The sequence below is a fragment of the Ambystoma mexicanum genome, chromosome 3q (assembly GCF_040938575.1).
Source record: "Ambystoma mexicanum isolate Mex_15411 chromosome 3q, UKY_AmexF1_1, whole genome shotgun sequence".
Lineage (NCBI taxonomy): Eukaryota > Metazoa > Chordata > Amphibia > Caudata > Ambystomatidae > Ambystoma > Ambystoma mexicanum.
In genome coordinates, this window is record NC_090926.1 from 779,350,832 (window position 1) to 779,363,147 (window position 12,316).

Consider the following 12,316-nt stretch of genomic DNA (forward strand, 5'->3'; position numbering starts at 1 on the left):
GCAAGGTCTTTTAGACAGAAGGCAGAGTCCATCACTGGACGAAGGAATCCGAAGAACTTGGAAAAGACGCTTACTGCAATTCCTGGACCATTGGTTTCCCCAGTGAAGCCCTGCTGCAGTGCTGAAGCTCCGAATTCGCCTCGACTAGAGAAGCCCTGCAAAGGACGACTTCTCCCCTTGGGTTGGTGGGACCAATTGACCCCAAGACAAACTCATCTGGAAATCCTCTCGGAGCTGGCTGAACTTCCATTGCTGCTGCACAAACCGATTGCCAGGGAGAGGAACACCAGAATCGAGTATCGTTTATAAGTCAGACCCGAGCTCTAGTCAGATCCTCCGGACTCCCTCGAAGCAGGACTAACCAAGTCTGAGCCACCTCAACAGACTGCTGGACCCCAGAAGCGAGGAAAGCCCATAAGGTGTCCGAGAACCGCGGTAGTGCTATTCGTGAGAAGCTGAAACCGCGAAGTGCTGCTGATCTGAAGTTTGCTCATTGCTGCTGCCGACTTTCGGATTGTAGTGCAGGAGTCCCCAGACGTCCTCCCTCTTGTCCCTACGACTGAGGCCCAGGAACGCCAGGACCTGACATAATACAACAGGAGGAAAAGCCAATTTCTTCAGACCTAAGTTACTTTAAACTAAGGGGTAGTTACCTCTTGTTGTGTAGCATTGCTAGCTCTCAGTTGAGACTTGTCTTTGTTACAGTTGCAGAGTTTGCTTGCAGCGTTGGCCATCACAAGCCTCCCAGCTTGCGGCCCAACTGTGATTTCTTTTTCATCAAAAACTCTCTAGAACATTGTGCAAGACTTTTTACTTAGCTTCCAGAAGAACTCCAGCTCCCCTAGACTTTGCTCAATTGACATTGGTTGTCCTGGCTCCCTAAAGACTCTTCTAACCTCAGACTTTCTGTTTTGATCTGTCCCTCTAAAGAGTCCACACATTATTTACTTGTGTAGCTGGGAAAGGGTTAATCTACATTGCATTAGGGGGTATAAAGTTGCTTACCTGTTTGAGAAACTTCTTAACCATTGTTTTTTCCCTTAACCTTTTCCTTTTTACACCCAACTCAGTATTGCTCTAAATGTACAAGTGATATATCAATGCCCACAGTGTTCTAGTTATTTAAATAACCGCAAGGTGTGAGAGAGAGAGAGAGAGAGAGAGTGAGAGAGAGAGAGAGAGAGAGAGAGAGAGAGAGAGAGAGAGAGACACCAAATGGGTATCTACTGATTTATTGTAACAGAGTGTGTATTTATTGAAGTATATTTGTGTTACATATTTGCTCCCTTCTAAAGAAGGCTTATTCAGACTCGCTGTTAAATTAATGATTAAAGGTTTACTCAAGAAACCTTGAGTATAAGTGTTATTTGGATACTTGTCACTTCATGTTACAACCCTACAGCTCACACTGACCCCTCTTGAGATAGGCCTGGTTGCTCAGTCACTACCAACTTGTGTAGTACATGCCTATAATTGTCCTTTTATGGTTATATATAATGTACTGTTGCTATTATATGTCCTGAGGAAAGCGGAAACACAGTAAAAACGCTGAAACCGGTCGACAGCACCAAGAGGTTTGGGAGTGATGACCTGAACCCCGATACCTAACCCCAATTGGAAAGTGGGCTCGAGCAAGAGAAATCATCTTTTACCACAGACATCACGAAAGACATAACAGCTGTCATATTTCTTTTAAATCTATATTCGATCAGGTGTATCGAATATTTTGTTACTAATAAGAGACAGACCGGTGGCGATAAGAAAAAAAAGCAAAAAGATCGACCACCAAGACATGTGCACATATTTTTATATGTAGGAAAGTAGTGAGAGAGGACAGTAAGGACCTCACCACCCCCTTAAAAGGCAGCACATCAGCGCACTCAAGGGCCCCATTGACCCTATTTAGGGAGATTAAGATTCCTTACACAGGGACATCTGGCTATTTGTAGGGATTTTGTCAGAGGAATAGTTTATTAACTAGTACAATCTGTCTATATGGTGTTATAGATGACTGGGCAAAGCCAGGATGGATTTAAAACTCCATTTTGTATTAGTATAGATAGCCAGATCAGCCAAAGTCATAACCTCAATCTTGTTCGATTAGTGAGTCTAGGACTCCCAGCCCAGATCAAATCAGTTCTTACGAAACCAAGGCTACTTCCCCGGCTACGGACGAAGCTCACAAAGAGAGTGACCATATATTGCCATTTCCTACCCTCTCCCCAGGAGCAAGACCGACAACAAAAACAGTGAGCCAAAAGGACTTGACTTAAACAACAAGGTGAGCATATTGGGCAACTGCAGTGGTAAAGTGGCTACCACAGGGTACACAATAAATACAAAGTAGTGAACGCGGAAAAGTGTACACATAACTGATACTTGGCCTTTATGGGCTAAACTGGGTATGGGAAAATGCTCATAAAGTAAAAAATAAAAGGCTAACAATAGATATCAATGGTGGCCTGGGCCCTCCTGCACTGTTGGTCATGAAAGACTAGCCAGTTCCCCCAAAACAAAAGAAGTTAAGCAAGTGAGTATGGTAAATAAAAAAACGAACTCACTAAAGGTAGATAGCACTCACAAAAACAGTCTGCAGATATGCTGTGGGTTCTATTGAAGAGATGGGGAAGCTGCAGTAAAGAAAATCTTTCCCAACAATCCGCATAGCAGAGGAGCACTCTGTTAGAGTATATCTTTTAATCATTTTAATCAATTCAGAGTTATAAAGTGTTATTAGCAATCAGTGGCATCACTGTGGTATACAATATTAAATTGTAGAAATACATGGCCCAACTAAATCCACTTCCAATTAGTAAGTACTGTGAGCTAAAACATCTATAGAGGCATAGTATTTAGCACCAGCAAAAGGCTAATGCGCGAGAATTCTGGATGTAAATACCCTTTGACACAGCACAGGGTAGGTTGTCCGGCTGGTGAATAAGATTTGCATCTGCTTGAGTAGGTGAAAGGACGCTGTGTCTGGGTTCTGACACAGAGATAATAGCAGTATCCATCTCACCTTCATATCCCCAATCAAGAGAGATAAATGGAGCCATCCCATCCCTCCCTGCAACAAAAGAAATCACTTACTGCACACCATCCCCATGGCTTCAACCGGTTAAGATTAGCAGAACCCAACCAACGTTCCCAAGGTGAAAGGATTGTAATGTTAGATACCTTCCACATACTTAGGTTTTATAGGCAGGTTCCCTGAATAGGATGATTGCCACTGTAAAAGTGGGCTCAGTCTACCAATACTCAGATATTGGGTCCTGTAGTGTCATCAGTTTATGGCAGAGCTGGGGAATGTTTCCCTGCTATGGTGGGGAAGCTGGAGAGTATGCACCACTTAAAACAGGGCTACAAAGCCCATCTTAGCCCAGGGCACTGAAGAACCAGTCCATCTTTAACCAGGGATAAGGAGTGGTTACCTCTCTAAGAGAAGGGATAGTAAACATTACCATCTGTTAGAACTGGGCTATGGAGTGACTGCCTCCCCCTTAGGACAGAACCTATGACAGTACCTCCCTACTAGTCATGGCCCGTACTTCCACCACCTTCTCTAGGCAGCATTTACATTCTCTACTGAAGGCTGACAGTAGAATAGATGTGTACTTAAGAAATGTTCTTTTTGCACAGGGCTCTGCTGAGATGTGATGCAGAGGAACCATCATGGTATCGCTATAAAAGTGTATCTGGGTATTTGCGGATGTCTGTGTGATAAGTGAGGATGGGTGGAATAGTGGGCATGTGCATCTGTGCCTGTGTTGCAAAGAAATGCAAGAGTAATATTACCTGTGATGGGAGAAGAGACCGGAGGCATACTCCAGAAGCAGGAACTCCCGCATGTTGGAACCAAAACTGCAACAAAGACAGACAATGTGATTAATATTATTAACTTGTTTTCATTTAGCGCTTGCAACTGCAGTTTGTGCCATTTCGGATTAAGCAACTGAATGCTAGTAATTTTTTTTATCAATTTTAGAAGGATGAAAGGAAGCCTTATCTGAATTCAACCAGTAACCTGCAGGCTGAGCAAAGATCTCAACAGCAAGATTTAACTGAGTAATCTCTCTGACATGGAAGAAAAAAGGAAGTGGGGGAGACTGAAAATTAATGTAAACCAAGCAAGCAAAAAATGCTGCAGGAAAAGGGGGGGATGGGCTTGAATGACAATATAAATGGCTAAAAAGCACAGTGAGAACCATAGGAACAGTTGGGCATAGGTTATCGGATATCATTCAATATAACGTTCAGAGAAAATAATATGTGCATAAAAGTATAAACCAGAGGCAAAGTATGTGCAGTCTGCCAGTGCCTTGACTTTCCTGATCCTAGGAAGCATCCCCTGAAAAGGTTTTGCTTCCCCAACTACTGCTGGTCTGGTCTTATGAACCCTTAAATCAAAATTAGTTTCAGCTTTTGGCACATAGTTGTAGCAACGCAACACATGGTGTAGCTAAAAAAACAAATGCTTAGACTAAGAAGAGGGCAGGTTAGCATTCTTGACTGGAAACATCCACCACAATGCTTTAGCTATGTACCTCCCCCTCCACACACAAAGTGCAGGCATTGGTGACCCTCAACAGGGCATGTCAAGGGTTGGAAGTCATCTGAGTTTTTATGGAATTCAGCAAAGTGATTCATCTTGTTATCTTGATTTGTGTCTCAAGTATTGGATTTATATTTCTGTGCTAAAATAATAACGTTTGTCTTTTTAATACTTCATTTCATTGCCTTTATGACTGTACATCCCCCGAATACCTATGAAGAAAGTTTCAGTACTGGTTATTTCATTTCCTGTGCACTGCACCACTTGCATTCTCCACATGCATAGGCTGAAACACAGCACTCTATGAGCACCAGCCTTTCCCTATCTCATTGTCCCTCTTTTCTTTCCTACTCTCTGCCCCCTTTTTCCTTGCTGTTCTATATAGAGAAATATTGCCGCTTCCCTCAGGCTGCTGTGAAGGGCACTGTCACATGTACAAATACAGAAATGTAAAACAAAAGTAGCAAGATCTTGAAATATAAACACAGGTAATGTAGTTGGCAGGTTTGTGGGCGATAAGGAGATGCGTTTCTCCTCTGGTTTACTGAGGTAAACTATATTGATTTATGAAAAAGATTTAAAAGAAGTTTTAAACAAGTGAGTTTCTTCAGTGGTGATAGTGAATGATAAATATTACAAACCTGTAATCGACTTTCCGATGCTTGTATCTGCTTATATTCATATGCTTTACATAGGCCGACAACTAAGGGTTGGTGCAGAGTATTGCATGACTTGTTTTCGACATTCAAAAAGGGACGTGGACAGGGCATGTCTGTAATACTATCCCTACTGTGACGTACACTGTACACATGGTCCTTCACGCATCAAGGGCCTCAGATTGTTTTATTTCTGACATGAGGATGCATGACATGTTTAATGGCGTACAGGAAAGTGAAGCAGGTTTAAGTTGTCTATGTACCTTCTACTCCCAGCGAGGGGAGGAATGGTGGGAGCATATGAATCTAAGCAGATACAAGCATTAGAAAGACGATTACAGGTATGTAATATTTGTCTTCTGAGGCTTGTGGATCTGCTTACAATCACATGCTTTGCATAGTGAGAAATACCAGGAAAAGGAGGTGGGTTGTTTGAAGGAACATAGGCAAAGAGATGTTTTAATAACGCCTGTGTAAACTGAGAATTGCTTCTTGTTTGAGTAGCCACACAGTAATGTTGAGTTAATGTGTGAACCAAGCTCCATGTTATTGCTTTACAAATAGCCTCTAGAAGCACATTTACAATGAAGGCTAAAGTTGCACTTGTACCCCGAGTTGGGTGTGAATGGTAGTGTCTTTTTGGTTAATCTGTAGCATAGTTGAATGCAGTTTACAATCCATTTAGACATTTCTGCTTTGGAGACAGGGTGTCAGGACTTGCCGTACTCCCTGCAGCTTTCGCCAAGGTCCAGCTCCAGTCAAGGCATGGCGTATTACATGGCACCTGGTGCAATGGGCATACCGGGTTCAGCATCGCCAGTATGCCTGCATCTTCCTTTCTCCGGTGTCCCGCATGCATACGAACCGACGAGTCGCGCAGCGCCAATGCCTTCGCTTCCCTGCACCCCAACTACACTACATCACCCAGCAGGCAATGTTCTTCATCATGTGACGTGGACGTTCCGGGTGACGCGGCATGCTGTGGGAAGTTTTTCCATTTAAGGAACCAGCATTTGGGAGTGCGCGCCTCAACGGTGGTGTTCTCTCCGCAGTGAGTGGCGTTCCTATTTCTTTGATCTCTTTCCCGTGTTCACACTGGATTTATTTGGCTCTCCCTACTGGCTTTCTACTTGGCATTCTTGACTTCCTTGCGGATACCTTTTTTATTTTGTGGACTGCATCGTGGATCATCCTACTGGTTTCCCTTTGGAACTTGTGCTGTATCTGGATTCTGATCTTGTTTTTTTTGTCTTCTTTGTGCTTCTGGATTGCTCATGGGCTTTGTGGAACTGTGCCATTGTTTGCTAACTGGATGACGTGTGCCCTCTGGCGTATATGTCCTTGTTTCTTGGATTTGTTTTCCTCTTCCTTAGCTGCCGTCCTTGTGCCGTTCAGGTCAGGTCCCTGCCTTTTCATCTGTGGACTGTACGCCTGTGGGCATCTACGTCTAGCTAGCACCTCTGACCTATGGACTGCAGCAGCTGGTAGGAATATACGGATGTCCATCAGCCTTTTGACATCCGTAATCAGGTAGGAGTACTACAAGGGGGGAGGTGGAAGAATTAGATTTCCCTCAGGGGTTGTTTTTCATATTCACCTTAACAATATTTCCCTGCTTTTCCTTCCCTGTACGTGACTGCTGGTTACTGACATATTCCTGCCTTGTCAACTGACCCCATGGCCTCGCAATTACATTAAGTGGTCGAAGTGGGCGGAAGTGGTGCTCCACTTCTTTTTTAATTTACATTTTACCATTCCTATACTTTTATTTTAAAAAGAAACCATTCCGGTATGGTTTCATTTAAAAATAAAAGTGTAGGAAGAAGTTGAAACTTGCACTTCAGTACACTTCACTGAATGTTCCCTTAAACAGCACACCCATTGGTTGGGTGTTTGTATTGAGCGATGGAGGGGGCTTGGCGATGGGGTTTGTGGGGAGCGGGTGCAGGCCAGCAGGGTACATAGTTCAACTACTACTTTTCGCACACTTCGACCACTAATTTCATTGCATCATAGCGGGTGGCTTTCTCAGGAGGAAAGTCTTCCCAGATTGGGGAGCATTGCCCTTCCAATATTTGCATGAAAGGGCAGTGGTGCTTGTGGAGGTTCTACAGATCGTAACACAGTGTCTGTGGCTGCAGGTAGGGAAGGTGACCCTAACAATTGATCAGTCTTCCTTAATGGTTTAGTTGGTAGTACATTACCACTCTCCTGACATCTATTGTATGGAGTGCCCTTTTCTCCAGAGTTCTGTGGGGTTTGAAAGAATGCTGGAAGTTCAATTAATTGATTGACATGAAATGTTCAAATTAATTTCGGTGAAAAACGTGCACGGCGGTCTTGTAGGTAGGTAAGCTGTATGCATTGGTAAGAATGGAGGATCAATACTTTTGGTTAAGACAACATTTAAATCCCACCCGAGTTGTGATTTGAAAACTGGGGGGAACATTCTTTGGACCCCCCCTCCATAAAGGCTTTACCCACTAAAACGTTACACTAAGACCCTTTGTTTTGTGAGGTAGTGTAGACACAAAGTGTAGCTAGATGGACATAAGTGAATTGAACAACAAACCCGAGTTTAACAATTGTAGCAGGAAGTGCCTTATGTTAGAAGGTTAACAGTCAATGGGATTGATATTAGACGTTTTAAACCAAATCACAAATCGCTTCAAATTATTGAAGTAGCAGTGTTGCGTGTTTAGCTTACGTGCTTCCCTAAAATGTCCATGCAACATTCAGGTAAATTGAGGTGTCCAAACTATGATCTCAGGAGCCAATCTGCTAAATTGAGCATCTGAGGGTGTGGATGGAGGATGGCTCCCTGATGCTCTTTTAACATGTTGTAAGGGCTCGAAAGTTTCATTGGTGGGTAAACTGACATCTTGAGTAGGTGCAGGACCGAGACGTGTTGCACCAACATTGGAACTATTCGGATAATAGTAAGATGTTTCTGATGCATCTTGTGGACAATTTTAGTCAGAAGTGGTGTTGGTGGAAAAGCGCACGCAAATCTTCCTGACCAACTGATCCACAGTGCATTCCCGTTGAACTCTGTCAGGGGAGACAGATGCGTAAGCATGTGACATGTCCTGACCGCCAGGAATCTGCAGGAGCAGCTGAACCCCACAGACCCACCTGAGAGTCCCGTTTACAACTGATTTTGCCACTACAGTTGATTCCGAAACACTCCCGGGGAAAGTTGAAATGGATACAAAAAACAGACTTCCTTGCTTCAGAAACGTGGCAAGGCATCTGCAGAAACAAGTAGAGTTTATCCAAGAAGGTGACCATCTTCAATACACTTAATTACCACTCGCTTAAGGCTTTGAGGAAGACAATTCCTTAAAAAATATAGTGAAAGTCTTTGGAACATTCACTCCTTTACATTATTTTTAAAATATATTTTGAATATGATCTACCCTAACTGCAACTAACTATCCCCAATCTAACCTAACTCTTTCTGAAAATTCTAAGAAAGATCAAAAACTAACAAGGGTATTTTGTTGAGACTCTTTATCAGTTCCTTTGTCGTGAATTTTAAAGTGTCTTGTGTCTTTAAAAATTGTGCGCTGAGATTCGAGGTACACCAGAACAGTACAAGGCACATGCTGCAATGAATTAATTTCATTCGGAAAGACAGAGAAACTCTGCGTTCCAAGCCTCTCGGTTCCTTAAATTGTGGAGTTGCCGCAATGCGCAGCAGAGACACTACTGTATTTATTTGTGAGTGTCTTCCTGGCACGCATGCTGTAATCGAGTGCCTGACGCTTCATTAACAGATTGCGAGATTTGAATCTCAGCCAAGAGAGCGCGCACAATTGTTCAGTAGATTGACTCTGTGTGCACATGCCCAGTTGCACAGTTGATTAGTGTCTCAGCGATGTGCGCAGTTGCCCAGTAGATTAGTGTGTCTCCTGTGCACGCACACAGTTGTCCCGTTGATCAGCGTCTTTCCTACGTGAGCTTGCATATTGGCAAGAGACTAACAGTGCCCGCACTTCACTGAATAAATAAAAAGCTGCCTAGCTCGAGTCTTTTCCACATCGTTTTCAGACTTAAATAATAATTTCAGCATCTCCAAGAGAACAATAATGCTACTCCGTTGAGTCTTAATGCTGCAGTTCAATGGATCTCAAACTGTGCTGCGCTCCCACCCTGTTTCTCCTGTTTTCCCCTCGTTGACACCTTAAACCTGTTCTTCTATTCAAAACTGTATTTCTTCGAGTTCTTAGTAACTATTTTGTCCTAAATTTAAGAAAACCTGAACCTTCCTTCCTGAAGTCTTTTATGAAAGGCAGTTTAGATTGGTGGAGGAAAATTCAACAAGCTGCCTCAGCCAATCACTGTTCATCTCAGTGTTCATGTGCTCCACCTCCATTTTGGTTTGGGAAGGACTACTGCAAGGGTGATTAGGGGAAATAACTTTTCACTTGAAGCATGTCCCAAATACATACCTGACAGCGAGGCATTTTGCATTCTTTTGTGTTGCAAACAGATCTGTGTCTGGAAAACCCATTTCGCGAAAATGTTGTTCAATGTCTGTGGGTAGTTCCCAGTCGTGCTCAGAGGGAAGCTGTGTTTCTGCTTAGCACATCTGTCAGACAGTTGTGTTCCCCTGGAAAGTGTTGTGACAGTAGGTCAATGTTTCTCTGGAGACACCATCTCCAGATCTTCTGTGCCAGTTTGGACAGACTCAGTGAATGTGTCCCACCTTGTTAGTAGATGTAAAACATGGCAGTTGTACTGTCTGTGAGGACTAGTATCATTTTGTGTGACAATTGGTGTTGAAAGGCTTGCAAGGTTTTGAATACCGCCAGCAACTCTAGGATGTTGCTATGTTTGTTTGCATTGTCTATGTACACATGCCGTGCGCCGTCTGGTGGAGATAATGGGCTTTCCACCCTATAAGTGATGCATCTGTTAAGGTGGCCTCTATTGTAGGGGAGGGAAAGGGTTTGCCTTTCAATAGATTCTCCTGTGTCCTGTGTCCTCCACAGTCTGCAAAACCACCACTAGATTGTCTCATTGTCTGTTAGCTTGAGACAATTGTTTCGCTAGCCACTCCTGTATTGGACGCATGCACAACTATGAATGCAGCAATTAAAAGACGCAAGAAGTCATCATTCCAAGAACGCACATGCTATGGAGAATTCTAATTTCTGTGCTAATTCCTTACAACCTTGGAGACCCCCAGCTCTTTTGCTGGACTTTTTAATTTTAACCCTGGAGTGAAAGATTTTTTTTCTCACTCTCTGGTGTTTTGACCTGATTTGGATTATGTGTTTCCACTGTTTTTGGAGTCTGACAAACTCCACAGCCATCTACTTTTTATGCTGACACATAGAACCTTCAGTGCAGTATCACAGACATCCCTTAGATTTCTCATAAGGTTTAAATACCTTTTCTTGTGTGAACTACTGTTCCCAAGAATAGTAAAGTGAAATTGACTTTACTTACTTTTCACTTTGTAGGTCCAGCACACACCATCTTATGTGGAGTGTTGGGGGGGTTACCTAGTAGCCTCTTATCCTACATTCTCATGTAAACATTTGTATGTTACCCTCACTACTTTAAATGGCTGGTGGCAGTGGTTGAATTTTCCTACCATTGTGCTTTTCTACCGCAGGCTGAACCCCCAGCTGCGGTACAGCACCCATGGGTGACCATTTTGTCAAAATGGCCCCCGACTTCTTTTTTCGCCATTTTCTGTTTGTGAGGTCTTTCTTGGGTTTTACTTTGTGTGTTGAGCCAGGAATGAGCCCGTTGTTCGTTTTGCCTTTGGCAGGCTTCATCCGTGAAGCCTGCCTCTTCCTCGAGTGTGTCTGGAAAGGCAGGATGGGAGGAAGGTTCCTGAAACTCCCCAGTTCTTTGTCTCTAGGACTGCCTGAATGCAACCAGTCCTGATTGGCTGGCTGGCTGTCCTTTTAGGACAGCCACCCTGCTGTGTGATTGACAGCCTAGGCTGTGCATGAATGGGAGAAACCCGCTTAAAAGGCAAGGGTTTTGCGACTAGAGGCAGAGTCGACCACTGGGAGAATACCCAACGAAGAAACCATGAACAAAGCTTGCTGCATCCTCCTGTACCTTTGATTTGCCCGGTGAAGCCCTGCTGCTGTGCTGAAACTCCTTTTTCAATGTGACAGAGAAGCTCTGGAAGGAACAACTTCGATCCCTTGGGTTAGTGGAACCAGCTAAACCTGAGACGCACTCCACTGGACCATCTTCCCCGACTGGCTGTACTTCTTCGCTGCTGCAAGAACCAAGTGCCAGGGGTTGAGAAATCCGTCGTCGAGTGCAACGTCTGAAATCCGGCTAGAAGCTCCAGGAGTCTCCTGAGGACCCCCCACAAGCAGGACGACCAGGGCTTGAGTCCCCTCACCAGAGTGCAGGACTCAAGGAAGCCCAACTAGGATCCAAGATCCATGACAGTGCTGTTTACTAAGCGCTGAAACCACAAAGTGCTGCTGATCCGAAAAGAGCCCATGGCTAGCGACAAGCTCTCAAGTACCGCAGCTGGAGTGCTCCAGACATCCTCCCTCTTGTCCCCACGACTGGGGCTCAGGAACACTGGGTCTGCACCGCTGTAGCAAGACAGAAACACGCTGGACCACTGTCAAAGCAGAGGTACTGTTTAGACTTTGGGTACTTACCTCATTGTCCGTTAGCTGTGCTTTTCTCAGTTGAGATTTGCAGTGGCTTACTTTTAGAGCTGATTCCAACTGTGTTTCTCATAGGCTCAACAGCTTGTGAATCTACAGGTGATTTTACTACAAACTAACTTTGTGCAAGACTTTTATCTAAGAAAAGTCTCAGCTGCATATACTGTTGCAAATTTACTTTGGCTGTCCTGCTACCTGCAGACTCTTCTAGACTTTGATATCGTTTGTCCCTCATAGGAGGTAACTTGTTTTAGACTGTTCCTGCTGGGAAAGGCTTGTCTAGATTTCACTGGACGATTTACTTGTCCTCACATATGCTGGGAACCTGTTTAACCTTTTCCGTCATTAAACATTTCCTTTCTGCAACCTCAGAAGCTGCAAAGTATAACTAGTGTGATATATTAATGCCTTTACTGTCCTTGTGATCGACTTCACCTCAGGATGTAGGA

The 12,316-nt window shown here is 43.9% G+C and overlaps 1 protein-coding gene across 1 annotated transcript in view; it reads right to left on the bottom strand.

The window, feature by feature from the left end:
- The window catches only part of NUP85 (nucleoporin 85), a 977,524-nt gene that overhangs the window by 400,087 nt on the left and 565,121 nt on the right, over positions 1-12,316 (bottom strand). The window contains exon 13 of the mRNA XM_069654821.1: positions 3,796-3,861. Coding sequence (XP_069510922.1) covers positions 3,796-3,861 — 66 coding nt within the window. The remainder of the gene's footprint in view (positions 1-3,795; positions 3,862-12,316) is intronic.